The following is an 18821-nucleotide window of genomic DNA, read 5'->3' on the forward strand; positions in this document are numbered from 1 at the left end:
ACACCCAAAATAAAAAATTTCATTCTGCGGAAGATCAGAATCTACCAACTTCTTTACGGTCTTAATGTTTTTAGGGAGCTAAAATCCTTGAGTTTCTAAATCAAGCATTACACCTTGAAAGAATATTTTCCTTTGTTTCTTTAATACCACATTTCTCTCAAAAGGATCTCTCTTAAAGGACAGCTTCTGAAATAACTCCTGTATAAGGACAAGAAAAGACAGCGGCTCCAATGAGTAGTCAGAGATTTAACAGACCTTCATAGCTGTTAAACTAATATTCCAATAGATAATAAGATTTCAGTTATTTTCTCTGTACTGAATTCCTCTGGGCTGCGTATTTGGACAAACAAAACCATTAATATCTGATGACAGATAGAGAAAAACATCAAGTTTCCATCTTTTGTGTTGCTGAAAAGTTTTTAAAACCACTGGAACTAAATTATTTTACGTGAGCACAAAACAATAAAATTTAAAGACAAATGACAGGTCAGGTCTACAATGAAAACTTTGAGTCTCAGAGTACAGATATACCTTAGGCATGTCTTAGGCAGTGGTGTTCTTACTGCATGCACACTAGTACTGAGATAAAAGACTTCTGCCAGTACAGCATACATCATTCTCTGAAAGTGCTATGAACTATACCAGCAAAAGTAAAGTTATATTTATGCAAGGCAAATTCACATGCCTAGCAAAACTATCAAACTTTTTCTAAAACATATATTGCATGTTGGGAAATACAACTCTTCTAAGAAGGCTCTTTAATTAACAAAAATGTAAGAAAGCCATGAAAACACCCACAGGAAAAAGAAGTGGTGGTAGTAGTACAAGTGGGGAAGGAAAGGAGTTTACTATTTAAGAAAGCTGAACGCTAAGCTTTTCCTCCTCCCTCTTCTTCTTCATCCACAGAAGAGGAAAGCAGATTTAAGATCCGGGTTCCCACCTGCAAGTGCCTGTATACATAATACAATGAGATCTCAGACTTCTTGCTCAGCAGTTACGGCTATAACTTTTACCATTAACATAAAAAAGCCTCCCCGTAACCATTAATAAAAATGAAATTCACTAGAAGTTATCAATTGGAATACACAACACTTCAACTAACGCAAGCTTTCATAATATACATAGAATAATCTCAGGACCAGTTTTAACTGAGAAAGCTTTTCACAAGAATGATTTGAGGTTTACACTAACAATAAGATACGTAATTTTGAGAAGTTTCACTGTTTTTAATCTTTGGAGGCATATAATGGGGAAAAACAAAATAAAACACAGCATTCTTTTTATCACTACTTAGAAGGATAATATTTTGTGATATTTCTCTTCTATTTCATATGAAACATTCTCAATATTTTACACAGTGACCTGAAGTTTTCCAAACTATCAGCTTCTTTTAAGAAAGTTAACATACTGTTTACATTTGGAAGCCACAAGACACTTAACATTTCATGAAGAAAACGGAAGGCTTCCCTGTTGCCTGCTTAGGCCATCTTGCTTTCATCAACAATCGCTCCGCTACCAGTCTTTCTACCTCCATCTCTATGGCCTGCTAACAAAACTTGCTTTTCCCTCTTCTGTGCATATGCATTCCTCCCATCTTTCCTCTTTCAGTTGCTCGATTTCTCCTTTCCTCAATCCCATAAGAAAAATAATACGCTATTTAGAATCATTATGCTAATATCTGGAATTACATAAAACAGTAAATTACACTGTACTAGAACTATGTATATGTTTCTTGCTCACAGGTTATAACCACACTTGTTGATTCTTGTTTCAGACAAAATATAGTAACTTCAGAAAAACAACTGCACCTTACTGCCTGTTTCTGCAGCATACATCACAAAGGATGTAGCCCTTCAGGGTCAACAATTAAAAAAATTAATAACTACGTTTGTGATGAGTTTTTGTTTTTCTGCAAACAGGATAGGTTTCTTCTCCCACCCCACTGCTCGCTTATAGGCACAAGGGAACCTTCGAGACGTGCAAGTGGCACTTGCCAGGCCTCGCAGCCCTCCTCCCCCGAGGCCTTTGGCGGAGAGATAAGCACCGCGCGGGCCGGGGCAGGCCAGGCCACCCGCTGCCCGCCGGGGTGCTGTGAGGGCCGGGGGAAACACTTGTCCGCAAGTTTTTAAGCCTCGCACCTGGCACGGAGATGAGCTCCCTCAGAGGCAGCGGGCTCCCCCCCCACCCCCCGCCCCAGACACCGTCCCTTCCCCCGCGCCCTGCGGCAGAGACACCCCCCCCCCTCCCCGCGGGCGGCCCCGCTCTCGCCCCGCCGCCTCCGGCCCGGCCCGGCCTCACCAGCTCTTTCTCGCCGCCTGAGCTCGGGTCGGGTTAGGCTCAGCCACCCGGAACATGAACCCGGCGCCTCCCCCGGCCGCTCCCCGGGGAGGCTGGCGCCGCTTCGCAGAGACTGGGGCAAGCGGAGACGGGGCGAGGGGCGCCGCGGCTGAGGCTGGCGGGCGAGGGCCGGGCGGGGAGGCTGCGGGCGGCCGGGGCTGCTCCTCACTCCCCCATGATGAGAGCCCGGAAGCAGCTGCGGCACCGGCAGGAAACCGGGCGCCACCATCGCGCCTTCTCCCCTCCCGCTCCGGCCCGCTGCCCGCGGGCGGCGCGCCCCGGCCCGCCTGCCGCCGCGGCCCCGCTGCCGCCCGCAGCCCTGCTCCGCGCGGTTCCCGCTGCCGCCTGCGCCCTCCTTGCTCTGCCGGCGGGACGGCGGGAGGAACGGCCACCCCCGCGCCCGCGCGGAGTGGTACGGCCCCGTTGCCATGGTGGCGGCGTCGTGAGGGAGGCGGAGGGAAGCATGGCCACCTTGGCCAGGCTTCAGGCGAGGCTGCCGGCCCTGCGCGAGGAGTGTTTCCGTCGGAACAGGTAACGGGGGCGGCGCGGGGGGCCGCGGCCAGACGCACCTCCTCGGGCTGGGCTGGGGCGCTGCTCGCCCCTCGCTGCCGCAGCCCCGGGGCTCCCTCCGTTAACGAGATGGCGGCACTCCTCCGCCCTCCCCGGCGGGCGGCGCGGCGCGCTCCCTGCGCCTCGCCGTGCGCTCGCTGCGCTGCGCTGCCGGACGCCGGGGCCGCGCGCGCGCCCAACCGCCGCGGGCTGCGCGTGCCCAACTGCCTTCCCGCGGTCGGGCGTGGCCGCCATCCCGTGAGCCCCCCAGCCCACCGCCAGGGAGGTCTGAGGAAGCACCGGCGTATCGGGGCAGGTCTTTTTAGGGAGTGTGTTTATACCCCGAAAAAATTACCGACCTTCCCCTCCCCAACCTCCGGCTAATCTTGAGCGGAAATTAGCCTCCTGAAACTCAACGTTTAGCTGCTGAAACTTCTGAGTGTTTTATGCAGTGCCTTTCTTGATTTGCCTCTCCCTTGTTTATCTTAAACAGAACTGAGTTTGATGTTATCGCTACAGTGATATAACTCTTTTATCAAGGGTACTTACACAGTATAAATCCCTACTCAATATCCATAAACTATGAACACCTCCTCTTGTGGCTCAAATTTCTATGTTACTGGAGATTTAGTTTATCCTGTCAAATGATAGCACTTTCTAACTAAGCGACAGAATCCTCCGGCCTCAAAGTGAGTTGATGTTTGTCCACACTGTTAAAAACAGATATATTTCTAAATTAGATTATGCAGCTTGGGATAAGTTTTGTCTTTTTGTACTAAATTAAAGAGATACTTCTTCTACTAAAGATCTGAAACGTCCTGTACTACAGAATGGCAAACTGTGATCAAATCACCTGTTACCATTCTCTTGACTAAGTGGGACTGTTTTGCTGCTTATTTCTTTATAAGGTGGTGGTGGAGGCCGACTTTTCACAGATCATATTTTAAGAAATCAAAGCTTTGACACATACTTTTCATAGGTTTCTACTGAAAACCCTTTTATACAAATATATTGTTGCAGTTACTAAATATGTAACGTTAATATCCAAACAGATTAATGTTTAGAATAGTTATAGCTTTTTTCTTTACTGTTCATTGACTCAATCATTTTAGAAACCAGTTACAACATCATTAGTATAAATAACAAAGCTCTCTAACGTTGCTAAAAGTTACACAGAGTTCAAGTCTTGCCTGTGTATGAAGCATCGTGTTTTCTTGTTCTTTCCCTGAACTATAGCTTGTCCTCTTGTGGATGTACACGCAGCAGTTCACTAAGTGAGCATCAGTTACAACAGATTATACTTGTATTTTGCATGTTTCGGGTTAGAAAGAGCAGGCTGAGCCAAACATGGAAATTCATTGGAGGGCAGCACGCTTGATGTTTCGGGATCTGTTTTTTGGCACAGCTTTCTAAAAATGAATTGGTTCCTTTTTAAGAACAGGCTATAATCCATCAGCTTCTTGAAATCCACAGACCTTCAGCTGAGAATTTAATTGAGAGCCTTCAAACGCTCCAGTTCAGCCACTGAACAGCTGATCTGTAATCTGATCTTTGGTCTTTAGGGCGAGAATTTTGGACTTCAATGAAGTAGTCAGTAAAATCTTGAAACAAATCAGAATGTCTTTTTCAGTGCTTTTAATACATCCTTATTTAACTTTTAAATTAACAAATTAACTTTTGGCATTGAAGTGTGTTTACATCTACCTTAATCTAAATCATCGAAAGGTACAGCAGAATATAGATTACCAAGTATTTGTCTTATTTATATGAGTTGTCTTGGTTGCAAATAAAGTTGCTTTGTTGCAGGGGTAGAACCTGAAGGATTTACTTCCATGTGTGTCAAGCACGTTTTAAGAAAAAATAAAAATATTTCTTTCTTCACCTGTCTGTCAAGAACTAAATACAGAGCTGTGTAGAACATCGAGAACGTGCAGAGCGTCTAACACAGCCTGACATAAGCAGACCCTTGTGGAAAAGAAGTACTTTGGCTAATACTTACTGTTGCAGGAGGAACAGTGCCTTGAATTAAGTCCTCAAATTAGAAAACTAACTTTCTTTATCTTTCAAAATGCATTTGCTATTTTGGGACTTTACATCTATTCTATTAAGGATTAGGGCAGGTTGATGACTGCAATATCCTGCCTGTTGGTTGTGGTTAGATGGGTGATCAGTTTACCAATTTTTTTCAGATCTTAGTAATGTTCCTGACATTCTTTATGCAGAACTCCATTTATATCTGAGGTACAGGGGCTCCTAAAACCAGGATGTCTTTTTAGGAGAAGTGTCTTTTTAGGAAAGGACTTACCCAATGACAGCCCCATGGAAATACCTTGAGAAATACCCGCTTAGGATAAGCATTAAAATGTAGAGGATCTGTGTAACACTTAAAATTTGAGAATGCACTGACAAGTTTATAACTTATTCTTTCAATAGCTTACTTTTATATGCTTTAACATCTGTAGGTCAGATATTGACTTTGAGCGTGCGTAGGTAACATTCAGTAAAGTCTTTGAGAAGCGTTTGTGACTATATAAAAGCTTGATTCAAACTGTGTGGCAACTATGCAGTCTGATCAGAATGGCAGATATCAGTTTGAGCAACCTAAACCCCAAACCACTCCATTTGCTAGCATTGTTAGTTGAAAGTATTTGTGGAACTATAGTGTAAGAAAAACAAGTCTGTTGGTCTGCTCAAGTGAACTTTGTAGGGACTTGTAAACTGACTCAGCTAGGCAAGACAACAGTCCGACTAGACAACTAACATGGAGTAATAGAGGAGAGGGTTTCTGCCCTTCCAGAAGCAGACTATTGTCATTGGCCATTGCCAAGTAGGTAGGATTGGTTTTGGAGCTGACATCTCGACCTAGGCCAGTCCCATGTGTCGTTCGCTTCCAGGCTGTAATTGTGACTGCCCAGCCAGGCCCAAACAGCTCATACATTTTACATCAAACTCATTTCCCTTGGGGTAAAGTTTTCTGGAGGTGTCTAGACTGTAAAGTCTAGGAAGCTATCCAAGAAAGGAACAAGAGAGCTCTTTACTATAAATGGCTGCTTTGGTATTGACTTGTTTTGTGGTCTTAGTAAAAGGATGGTTTGTTTTCTGCAGTTTCCAGATATTGTAATGGGTCTGATGCACATAATGTGACAATGAAAATCTATGTTCATGTTCATGTCCATGTAATGTGATGTGAGAGCACATGCTGCAATAGCAGATACAAAATGAATGGAGCTAATGTCCCTTTAGGAAAGAGACATTAAAGTAGTAAATCAGTAATGAGGATAATATTCAGTTATCAGATATAAATGACTCTTGTTAGGGTTCACCAAGGCAACTAATGTTGACATGATACTTAGATAGTTAGAAAGCTAACCAGTATTAATCTAATTGTTATTCTGTGAGAGGTGTGACAAAGTAAACTATTTGGTAAAATGTTCCAAATAAAAATGTGACAGATTTAAAAATGTGTAAAAATCCATGAAAATTACAATATAATTTTAACTTCATCAGCTTGACAGTTCTTGACATTTTATTATGAAAAAAACATAAATAAAAGCTAGACGTGATCTTGTGGCTAGATTCCACCCCTCAGCATTGAAACTGATCATAGCCATGATTTCTTCCTGAACACTCTGAAAACTGTCTTTTAGATTCTTATTTTTCTTTAGGTGTCTTTTTACTTTGTCCCAGTTACAGTTCTCCTAGTAGAAGAATTCACAGAAAAAAGAAAGGGGAGGACTATCTCTGGGAATTATTTTCAGAATTTCTGATGGGGACTTTTCACTTGTGCTTCTTTCCCCACCTGTGCACCTGCCATTTGCCTGTACTACTGTATTTAACACAAAGCTTTGACAGCTAGTGCTTCTCTAAGATCTGCTTGAAGTCATCAGTTCTCCACCTATGTCTATCGTGTATCTTCAGCTGCTGCACTGGTATCTCTTTCTAGATAACCTTTTTTCTTTTGTAACTTAAAAATAAATTCCTCATCTTTCCCTGTATTCTCTCTTCATCAGTTTGTTTCCTTTTCTTCCCTCCTTGCCTGCCTACATCACTCCCTGATAGTCTGCCAGATTTGTTTCTACATTATCTCCAGAATCCATGTCTCTGAATTCCCACTGTGAAGTCTTGTCAAGACTCACAATCTTTTGCTTCAACTACTGTAATCCCATGCTAAAGATCCCCATCATCTTTCAGAATCTGTCCAAATTACTTACTAATACCGTTTGTTTCCAGTTCCTCTTCAGATCTCTTCCCTGCCTTATTCTTTTATGCAACATTCAAATTTCACATCCTGACATTCCAAGCCTTCTAAAGGTTGGAAATTTCTGCATCTTATCTCCTTTCTGTGCTTTTATTGCTCCATGCTCCAACTCGTAATATTCTTTTCTTCCACTTTCCTCTCACTTTTTCAGTCATCTCTTCCTCTTCATATTTCTCTTTAAATTACTTCCAAAGAAACTAGCTAAAAGGCTAAATTCTCTACTTTTATCCTGCAAAATAGTTCAAAATTCATACTAATTAAAAAAATCTACTAACAAGGTCTGTCACCATTAGTGATGTTATCACTCTTCAGTGATAATATACAGGTAATGTTCAAATACATTTTTATGACGTATACAAAACACTTTACTTGCACAAGATCTTACTCCTAATATTCAGTTCTTATTAATGCAGTTGACATTTATCATAATATTGACCATGGTTAATTTATTTAATTTTCCTGTAGCTATCCAATTTGGTACATAGTTATGGAATTTCTATTCAATTGAGGACTAATTTTTGTTAGAGCAGTATTCATATTTTTCACCTTCAAAAAAAGAAGTCCCTGACATACTGGCATGGATATTCAGTATTACAAAGGAGCACATTCTCCCCAAACGTATGTTAGCTGCAAGTTACAGTTACTCTAGCACTGAAGTAGCTTACAATGATGTTTATTTTTCCTTATGTTTTTTAATAGTTTGTTTCTGTAGTAATTTTTTAGGTAGAATGGTTTAGGATAATTTATGTATTGTTCTGAGGCTGTCTGATGTTCTTTTTCCTTATTCTCTATTCCTAATAAAGTTTATAAATTTTGTAAATTTTTAATAGTTTACAAATTTATAAATAATTTTTAAACTCCATATTTAGTTTGTTTTTGTTTAGTTTGTTTGTTTTTGATTCTAAAATGTTTATGATTTGAGTACAGCCTCTCGAGTGACCAGTCCTCTACTGGGGACTTTGTTATCTCTATGGTATGTAATTTATGTAAATTGTATTGTTCTGCACTGTTATTGAACTATGTAGAATTACAATTTTAACTACAGGCAAAAAAAACAGTGAAAAGGATCACAAGCTGCAACAGTAAAAGAAATCCTTATAAGCGTTTTTTCTTTTGATACTAAATTATCATGCTAACAAGTATTAATACTTTTTATACTTTCTATATCTATTGTAAAAATATTTACTACTTTTAATATTTTCAGATCTGTAGATGAATACCGAAAGAAAGAGTATAAAGCTGCTGTCAAAATCCAGAGCTGGTTTCGAGGACACAGAGTCCGAGCCTATATCAGGTAAATAATTTGGCCTATTTTAATCTCTATTTCAATCTTTAATTTTTTTCCAAAATTTATCATTGTATTACTTGGCTTTAAGAAAATGGGAGGATTCTGAAAAAAAACTAACCATTATTCTGCTTTTATGTAGAAAGAAACGTATGCTGTCCCATGTGAAAAACAATAATTTTTTATTTTTAGAACTGCATGTGATTAAAATGGCATGATACTGGTAAGTAGCATGGAAATAGCCACTTTTTCAAGACAGATATTGTTTAAGAAATGGCCAAAATTTCCCTCATAAAACATAGGCTACAGCCATTCTGTGCATTTGTTAAAAAAACACTGATAATCCATTGTCCATTGCTGGTTCAGGTGTGTCATCACAGGATGCAGTCATCACATGCATGCATTTGGTAGGCATACAAATGTGGTATTTCACTCCTCAAAGGAATAATATGTATGTCAGAAACCCCTACAAAGACAGAGGATTGATTAGGCAAACTGTTCCTCTGGGTTGTCAGCACATGAGCGACTACAGCATGCAATGGAGGAAAGTGAAAACCTAAGTGTATTTGTCAAACTGTTCTATAGGCAAATTCTCTCCCAAATGCACGTTTGTAAATCATAATGACCCAGAGCATGTAAGAAGAACTAAACCAATGAAGTATGGAAGAGGATTTTCTCTGCCACTGTATATGGACTAATCCTGCTCAGTGTCCTGTTTCCAAAGTTGAATGTGGTGTCTGACTTGAGAGCACAGGCTAACTCTACAGTCAGTTGAGAGCGCTCAGAATTACCCTCTCATTTAGGTTCTCTTTATCACCCTTTAGAAAAGCCTGCTTTCAGTGAGTTATGCTATAAGTACTGCAAGGTTTCTAAATTAGGTGTTCATAGGTACTGTGAACGCCCTAACACACAGCGTTTTGTAAAAAGTCTCAAAATAATAATTGCATTATCTTATGCAAAATTGATGTCAGACATCATTTGCAGGATTTTTAGTCTCATAATAAAATATATATGATAAGGACAGAGTAAAGGTTTACGTACAACTAAACTGATTTTAATTTTAAATGAGGAAAAAGGTAGTCTAAAAATCTCAGATAACTGAGGCTTTTGTCAAATATCTGAAAAATAAGCAGTGGAAATTTTGCATTTGACTGAAAAGATTCTGAGCTGGTCAGATATGTTTCATTATGTTTCATTAAAACCGTTCACGAAAATAAAATGAACTATTATGCACATTATATTCTTAAGAATATTTCATAAATCTTTTGTAATGACAACTGGAACAGTATATGAGTAAGTTTGCAGTGGCCCTTTTATTCCAAAAGCTAAGTACTTGTGGGTTGCGTATAAAAATATGCACATATGTATAAGTTTAAAAGTGTGTGTGCATGTCTACATATACTTTTGCCTAAAGAGTATGTTTGCAATGGCTTGTTTATTTGGAATAACTATTGACAATAGACTGTATATTACTTTTAATATTGCAAAGTAAAAAAGTATTTACAGTTATTTTAATAATGTCCCAATATAATTATAGTTTTGTTAACATACTTCTTTTTAGATATTTGAACAACGTGGTAATTATTATACAGAAGTGGTGGAGAGGTTATCAAGGCAGAAGATACTTCAGAAAAATGGTGGCGGTAGGAAACAAGTTTTTAAATTTTTTGTTTACATATATTATAGCATAAATTTAAAGTAATACGTTAACTCATCCTGAAATTAAAAAGCTGAAACTCAATCCTGTATTCAAACATAAGCGTGCTTAACTTTACTTCCATGAAAAGCACCATTAATTTCAGTGAGCCTACTCATGATGGTCATGTTAAGTTAGTGCCTAAGTGTTTGCAGCTCTGGAGCATTAGTTCCCAAACCAGCAATGAGATCTGCTCATGCAGAAGCCTGCCTGCATGATGCTAATTGCAGGATTGGAGCTTTTGGAGATGCTTTTTTCCTGGCAGAACTTTTAGTTCTTAAAATAAAATAAGCCAATGTTTCTACACATTGCTGTTCTATGTTTTAGTGGTTTAAATTTCTTACTTTATGAACCCTGAAATACTTGAGGTTTTGCCTTAAAGCACACAGCAGATCACAGTCAGTCTAATTCCCTTTATGGACTTGAAGATAGCAAAAATGTATGAGAGCATACTAGCTAAAACCTCTGTTAAGCGGTTTAGGAGATTAAGAAGAAGCTAGTTTGCCTTTAGCATAAAACAATAAAATTTTTAATAAGTAGTTTATTGCACTAATTTGTCAATTTATGCTAACATTTTACATTGCAATAGTTTTTAACTTATAAGTCATTTACTCTTGATTAGTTTTGTTAAAGCTGAATTGTTGCCTTTCATTCAAAACAGACAAGTCAAAAAAACTGAGCAATAATAGCTCACATATTACAGCTAAAGTCCATACCTCCTAGTAAACTGTATTTTCAAGCCTAAGGACTTGTATGCCTGAAAGCTTATGCGCTTTTCACCAAGTCTGTCAGTAATTTAATAAAAGGTTTTACCTCTTCCGACTTATATTTCCTAATTAATAAACTATGAGTTATCCTTCAAGGCTAAGGTTTTCATTTTACCTTCCACAATATTCTATTTTTTACAAAGTAGATAGCTGGATGCTTGAATTGAATTCTATTTTGAAAAAAAGGTGGGCCATCAATTGAATATTGTCCCTGAGTTTAGGGAAGGATTGTTTAAGCTAGAAAAACCTTCTGTGGAAGAGGAGAGACATGATAATGTTGCATATGTTGAGATTTGTTAATAAAAAGAGAGGACCCTTCAAGCCACGGGGAAAAAGGAAGGATGAAATCAACCTGCTTTGAAACATTGACACAAGTTGACAAAGATATTGTGGAACCCCCTCTACTGTAGGTCTTTAAGAGCAAGTTAGACAAATGTTTGGCATGGATGGTTTAGATATACTTCGGGCAGAGTTTTAGGCCAATTTTTCTAATAACATCCTCTCAAGTTCTACATTCCTTCGCAGTTAAAACACTGTGGAGTGGTGAATCAAAAGCAGGGTGATTTATGTGTTTCTGTGCCTTTCAAGATTTGAAAATAAGAACCGTCAGTGTCAGTTTCTGGCATCTGATCCTCAGGTCATTACGAGGGCTTAAGCAGGACAGAAATCTAACGATGATCTTTGTATGTTTTTTCAATCACAAAAAATTTTAAGGAGCTATCTTTTGGCCATTGAATGTTCAAATTTCTTTGTAGGTAGTAGTAAATTTCCTATTTTAATCAGAATGATGTCAGTTCAGACACTTTTTTTTTTATATGAGGGTTGTAAAAACAGCAGTGCCCAAATAAGATACTGAAAGAACATATGCTCACCTCGCTTGCTGTCAGTGCTTGCACCACTGTTCAAAGTAGTGCCAGGTAGCTCAGATGGCAAAACAATTCTTCCTAGAAGGTCAACCTGCAATATCACCTTGGAATAGGCACCCCATAACAGGATGAGAGGCAGCGGGCACAAATTGAAAACAGGAAATTCCACTTAATCATAACAAAAAATGTTTTTTTTTATGCGAGAGTAGTCAGATGCAGGTTACTCAGAGAGGTGGAGCCTCTGTCTTTGGAGATGCTCAGAACTTAATGGGATGATCAGCTTGCTATAATTGAGCCTGCTTTAACCAAGGGTTTAGACCTCCAGTGGTCCCTTCCATCCTCAGCTATTTTATGGTTCTATGAAATTGAAGCTATTTTACCTCATCTCTCTGTTGTATTACCTCTTTCTTCTTTTGTCCTCAGTTTTTAAAAATGCTCTGACAGTTTAGTTTTAAGACAAAGGAGTCTTTTAAATTAACATAGATTCTCTGCAATAACCAAGCCAAGATAACTAGCATCATAAAAACCCCTTAGTGTTACATTTAAAAATAAATAGTGTCTGAAAAAATGTTAGTGATCTGTAAAGCCCGGTTTAAAATGTAGTTATTCAGATAAACATAACTGATAAGACCCTGCCAAATCTGAAGTTCTGTAGAATAACGCAGGACAAAAATCAAGCAAGCTCACCCTTAAAACACACATTCTGAATCAGATCATGAATCCTTTCTGTTTCTGGATAGCAGCAGTTATCCAATATTAGCAAGGGCTTTAGAGAAACTGAAGCTTACCAGCAAGCTTATGAATTGTACAGCAATAAGCATTGGAAAGCCTTTTTCCTCAAATGCTTCATTTTGTGCTTGATATCTCTTTGATTGAAGAGCGTTAAATTTCACAACCTTACATGCAGGCCAACCCGAAAGCCATGTAAGTAGCAGATAAAAAGGCACCTCTTTCTCCCTATAGACTGCTATATTCCGTATTGTCTGTTCAGAGATTGGACTTAGATATAAAGATTAAGTTCATTCCTTCCATTCATTGTTGTGCTGTCTTGATCATGACTGGCTAAATTTGTAACATTTGAAAATGAAACAAAAATCTTTCAGTGGCTTAAGGCAACTTTTAAGTTAAAAGATCAGTTAACATTTGCACTGAATCTTCTTAATAACTGTTGTGATGACTCTTGATAATGAAACACAAAGATATGTTTTTGACATGATAGTTTCTTAAATACAAAAAAATTTGATCACTTTAAAATTTGTCTGCTGATAATGACTGGATTGGTATCTGCTGCCAGCAAACAAGGCAAAGCATATGTACAAAATAGCCATGATTACGTGATAATAAATCATTTTAATGATTATATTCAAAACTGTGAAATGTGAGCGGTACTGATGCGGAAAATAACAAAGGCTGAGGCTCATCATATTGGCTGTCCATATGTGCATCACTACTAGTGTTTCGTTTGTTACTTTTCTAGTGCCTCTTCCTGTGATCGTTAAAATACATACATACAAACTTTTAATGTTTCTTGTATGCCTAAGTTATATGTCTATATTTTAAATATAGGCAATTCAGTAAAAAAGTTTTTTCCTAATATTAGTCTCAAATTAAAATTAAGAATTGAGCTCATAATAGTTTTCTTAATGCTTTAATTATATTGTTAGTCCTGGTTTCTGAAAGTCTGCATGACCTGCAGGAAAAGATGAATTTTACAATCAGATAAACACCAGAACATAAATCAAACTATATATATCAATGTCTTGCTTTATAATACTTCTTAAAGACAAGAAATTACCTGTTAAAGCAAATAGAATTCCAACATTTCAGGGTTATATGAGGTTGGTAACGCAAGATGGGCACGTTTGCAGCTCACTTTGGAAGGAGATGCATTTGAAAAAAGTGAATATTTTTTGTGGCACCTTAAATATTTTAGCTTCAACTCCATAATCATGTATAAATAACCCCAATCCAATAGGAATACATAGGCAAATGCCTATTCACTCTGTAAAAAAAGTGCCTGTCCCCAGCTTAGGCCACATGTTGGTGCCTTCTCTCAGTCAAATTTCTGCTTCTCTGTGGAAATTGTCACTTTGAAAGTTCTGTATAAAGAATAAGAAGACTTATCAGGAATAGATCATGTTTCTTTTGAAGGTGGAGCCCAAACGTATTTTTAAATAGTAAGAAAAGGAGAAAGTAGATTAAGAGCAGTACAGCAATTTATATACAAAAGGTCCAAATATATTTTGGAATCATAGCCTTTAAAATAAACTAATGGGGAACTTATATGTTAATATCAGAGATAAGTACAAACAATTAATGCTTCAGAACTGGATAGGAGAGCTCCAGTTCAGAAATGAATTTTCATTGGGTAGGCACAGAAATATAGGCTTGAGTTTAAGCTTTAAAGTTATGCTAGTGCTTTTGTGCATAGGGATGAACACATTCTCAAGCACTTGTCATATCAGAATTAGTACATCTTACTCAAATTGGGATTAGAAAACAGAAGGCAAATCCGTTTGCCAAAGAAACTAGGTGGACACACGGGTCTCTCAGCTCAAGAATAAGGTTTTAAGACAAAGTAAGTTACATGAGTAATTATGTGAACTATTCTAATTTGGCTGACCTGTGATTTAGAGGACAACTGAATAACAGCAGGAATGTGTGGTTTCATTTCTGATGTGAGTGACCTTGGTAAGTAGTGTTAGAGTAAGGCCTGAATTTGTCACACCTAACTTTGGTATGTAAGTTAATAGCCTAGTTGCCATTGGCTAGCTCTGTAAAAAAAAAATAGAGGGAGGTGCATTTGCAGAGCTCTTCAAATCTTAGTCAGCTCCAGAGGGCGGGGGTGGTCCCCCTGTCTTTCAGTACTGGTGACATAAAGTTCAGAATGATATTACGTCTCCAAGTTAGGTGCTTCAGGGAAATAGGCCTAAGTGCTTACAGCCTTCAAATATAGTAAGAATAAACCAAAAATGTGTGAGATTGTTTAATTTGATCACTTGAGGGACAGAAATCCAATGATTACTTTTAAACCTAGAAATTTCAGTTAAAATGTAGTTTATCTGTTTGATGGTGCCGCAACTCTTGTATTCCCTTCCAAAGAAGGAAAAGATGATCTGCAAAGCAAAATTGTATCAATTTAATCCAACAGTTTCAGGATGTACTTAGGCCTGGCAACCCTTATATCATTGCTACATTAGCTTCTTACAGATAGTATCACTTGGAAAATATTTATGGAGAGAAAAGTGAAGACAGAGTCTACTAATTGTAGTAATTCACCTTTTGGACTGAGTTTCCCTCTTTTATATATATATATATGTGTCTGTATACATATATGTATATGTGTGTATACATACATACATATATATATATATGAAACTTTTTTGGAAATTTAGCAGTCCTGCATTCTTCGTTTGTACAAGAAATATCTTTTCTATTGTTTGTGTTACTAGTAGAACTGTATGATATTAAAGTGAGCATTTTAAATGCACCTTAATTAAACTGCAGGAATTATGCCTTGCTTAATGTAATGAAGAAAGAGAATTTAAAATGAAGTAGCATCATTGTGTTCATTTGTAAATAACATATTGCGGCCAACTGTTTCTTAATTGCCCAGACTGTTGATAAATAATCCAGTCCTGCTGCTCTCCACAGACAATTTGCTTTGGATCAGACTAGGCAATTCAAATAACACTAATTACAGTGAAACCCTTTTATAGAGAATTCCTGTTTGCCATGGGGGAGAAAATCACTATATCAGGGGAAAGCACTTTTGCCTTTGATTTGTGTCTAAAACATGAGAAACACATAAAAGCTGCATGTTGTGCTAAATAAAGGACATACTCTTGCATTCAGAGTACTTATATTTTACTTTTTATGATACAATTGTGAATTATGTTCATTTTGCATTTGTAATTAGAGGGCGGAACAGATGTGAAAGCTTAGTTTAAAGTGATGTATCCATTAAAATAACCTATGCTGCCAAGTGATTGCTTAGTATAATAGGGGTTTCGTTCACTGGGAGAGGAATTCTACTTTATTGGAAGGAAACCAGGACTTCAGGAAATATTTTCTATATCAGGGGATTCACTGTAACATGATATCATTGTATTTATGATTTTATGATGTTAAAATGAATATTAAATGAAACAAAATTCCCAAGGATTACTCGGGAGGCAGCTAAGTACATAACATTTAGTACAGATGGTTGGAAGGCACAATTTTGCTCCATCACTGCATCCGTATCCTTGAACGATTTCGACTGAAGACAGCATTTCTTTGAATTTTTCATTAAACCAGACGTCTTGAAATATGAATTCCTTTTATGTTTCTGTGAGTTTTGGCTAAAAGAACCCCAGTGAATAAATCATACAATACTACGTGTCACCAGCACTTGTGAATATTTCTGCTTTGTTATTCTACTCTCAGTAGAGCACCATTGATTATCAAACTCAGCGGAGAGCATTTTATGATCATATATCTCCATTAGCTCCTAGTTTGACTACCATAGATTTTTCTGGTTAAGCCTGCATTATGTATTAGGAAGCCTATCTCTTCAATACAAAGTTTGATTTTATTCTCTCTAAGCCTAGAACTCTTATTATGTATTATGTATAAAGATTCCTATCTTTTATATGTAAAAATAGGAGCACTGTCTTTGTGTAACTGAAATATATGCCGTCTTTTTTTTTTCTTGATTCACAGACAGCATATTTTATTATGAAGATGAATTTCTACAATGAAATGGCTGTCAGGGTAAATATTTCTTCACTTGTTAAACAAATGAAAAGTCAATTGTGCTCCGAATTTGCTTTTAATAAAATGAGCAAACCAGAATAATATACACTTGATTGATATGCTGATGGCAACAGCAGGAAATAGTACATAGTTAAAAATTAAAGTTACACTCAGTTATCTGGGATATATTTGAAAGCTATAGCTGAATTTAAGGCATTTGTGTGTGTCTTGCCCCATTTAAATTTTAATTGTACGTTACCGTATAGATAATGATAAAACAAACAAATGTTTTATCTGAGTACCCTAACAAATGTAGACATATATTTACAGTTCTAACAAACTACAGAGCTTTCACGTCAGTTGTTGTATCTGTGCTTCTTTTGTTAGTACCTTATTATCATATATTGAATCTCAAAAGGGTTACTCAGATAGCAAGCTACAAGTTCAGTCCCTAACTGTGCTGATCTCCCTGATGTTGTTATGAGTGATTTTTCTAGATAAATAAGAGTATAAACAGTCTTTGAGCTTTAGTAAATACAAAGCAAATGACATTGCTCATGAAGAAAACTGCAAAATATATTTAACAATACATTAGCATTTTTTTTCCTGGAATTTGGATCTGCACTTAAACATATAATATGAACAAGATAAGGACATCAGATAATCTTTGGGGTTAAATCTTTTTACCTTCTTTAATTCTTTCATTTTTTAGAGAGGAACTGCTTTACTTTAGGGGCTTGGCTTTACTCTCTTTTTAGACAAGGTGTTTGATTCTTTTTAGAAAAAGCCATAGCCTACCGTTTAAATTCCACCAAAAGCAGGGATGTAGATGGAGAGTAACCCAGGAGAACTCCTATAATTTAGGAAGATTCCCCACACAGGTTTGAACTTTACAGTGGTCTTTCTGGTGGCTATTTTGGCACCAGAGTTATTTTACCCAAAATCTCAGAGTCAGGAGATGTATCATTAGGTTCCCATCAAGTTTTTGGCTTGGTGCTGCTTCTCCCAAAGGCACAAAATAGAATCTTACACTTAGTGCAAGGTAGGTGAAAGCATTCAGCAACAATCTAATTGCTCAGAAATTGACTTTTTAATTCTAGATTATTCCTTAGTTGGCTGATTTAAAAGTATTCCACAGTGGATAAATGCTGTATACTGATACTGTTGAAATCAGTGGGAAAGCACAAAATGTAAGCCAGCTCAAAAATTGGCTGTGTACTTTTAGCAGGCGTTTCAAGACCAAATTATATATTCTCGTTAAATGAAGTTTTGCATTTGGTCTTTCATTTGTAAAAGAAATTGAATGTGTTCCCATTCATTCGTAATTGAAGTATAATGTTGAATCATTAGCTGATATAAATCTTCAAAGTGCCGTTGTTTTCAGTCATGTCTTGTTCTTTAATGGAAATTTATAAGTAGAAGACAATAGAACAGATCTTTATTTAGGCACAAATGTCAGACTCTGATTCTCCTCTGTCTAAATCCTCTTCGCCCATATCTGCAGAGCAAATTTAAAAAGCTACTATTCTGAAACAGTTGGGGTTTTTTGGTTTTGTTTTGTTTTGCCATCATCCAGTTATTGAAGAACTAACCAAGGTACAGAACAGTAGATAATAAGGCCTGTTGGGTTTGTGCACAGAAGAGACTGTGCAGCGCGAGACTTTGTTTTCTAAACCAACAATGCGTTCCATTCACACACTGTGAGTTTGATTCACAATTAATACACTTCAATGTTCTGAAAATACCACAACAGCTGATGTATATACTTTTCTGACTACTTCATTTTGCCTCATAACGTTATTAAACAATTTAGTTTAGTTTCCAGGCACTGATCAGAAAGGCACTTTCAATTTCAGCATTAGAAGTATAATTGAGGGCAAACACATGGTCATAGCTTAGAAGTCTACATCTTTACCTCCCTGAATTGCATTTAGTTGTAACCAGTATTATCAGTTTCACCTTTTAAAATTAAAACAGAGAACTTATCTTAATCAATTTTAGTTTTGACTACTGCATTGCAGTATGGTGCTCTCCCTTAAAAGATTTAAGGTTGCTATAAATTTTCTGTAACAAAAGTAATCCTAGGAAAAAAAAAATATTTCCATGAGCAGATGGCTTTTGATATATGAAGGTTTTGCCATTTGTTTTAGTGCTTAAAATAAACATTATTTATAAGACCACTTACATTTTGATGTTACTTAATGAGGAATATGCATCATTGATTTGACTAGCTTAAGAGGTCATTTAGAACTTGCCCGTTAACAAGCTGTAATCTGCTGAGCACACAATGACTTTGTTTAAAATTATCTGTTCAGTGCTGATCAAT

At 37.5% G+C, this 18821-nt stretch overlaps 2 protein-coding genes across 7 annotated transcripts in view; one reads left to right on the forward strand and one right to left on the reverse strand.

The window, feature by feature from the left end:
- Positions 1–2611, reverse strand: part of GPATCH2 (G-patch domain containing 2) — a 124571-nt gene extending 121960 nt beyond the window's left edge. For 2 of the 4 annotated variants that reach the window (XM_068939860.1, XM_068939861.1), the window contains exon 1: positions 2299–2534. In XM_068939860.1, the coding sequence (XP_068795961.1) occupies positions 2299–2354 (56 nt within the window). In that variant the 5' untranslated portion in view covers positions 2355–2534. Of the gene's footprint in view, positions 1–2298 lie in introns of all 4 variants that reach the window. The other 2 variants (XM_068939862.1, XM_068939863.1) reach the window with 2 other exon arrangements.
- Positions 2612–2667: 56 nt separating this feature from the next.
- Positions 2668–18821, forward strand: part of SPATA17 (spermatogenesis associated 17) — a 99318-nt gene continuing 83164 nt past the window's right edge. For 2 of the 3 annotated variants that reach the window (XM_068939866.1, XM_068939865.1), the window contains exons 1-4: positions 2668–2868; positions 8349–8438; positions 9991–10072; positions 16463–16513. In XM_068939866.1, coding sequence (XP_068795967.1) covers positions 2801–2868; positions 8349–8438; positions 9991–10072; positions 16463–16513 — 291 coding nt within the window. In that variant the 5' untranslated portion in view covers positions 2668–2800. The remainder of the gene's footprint in view (positions 2869–8348; positions 8439–9990; positions 10073–16462; positions 16514–18821) is intronic. The other variant, XM_068939864.1, reaches the window with a different exon arrangement.

The sequence above is a fragment of the Struthio camelus genome, chromosome 3 (assembly GCF_040807025.1).
Source record: "Struthio camelus isolate bStrCam1 chromosome 3, bStrCam1.hap1, whole genome shotgun sequence".
NCBI lineage: Eukaryota > Metazoa > Chordata > Aves > Struthioniformes > Struthionidae > Struthio > Struthio camelus.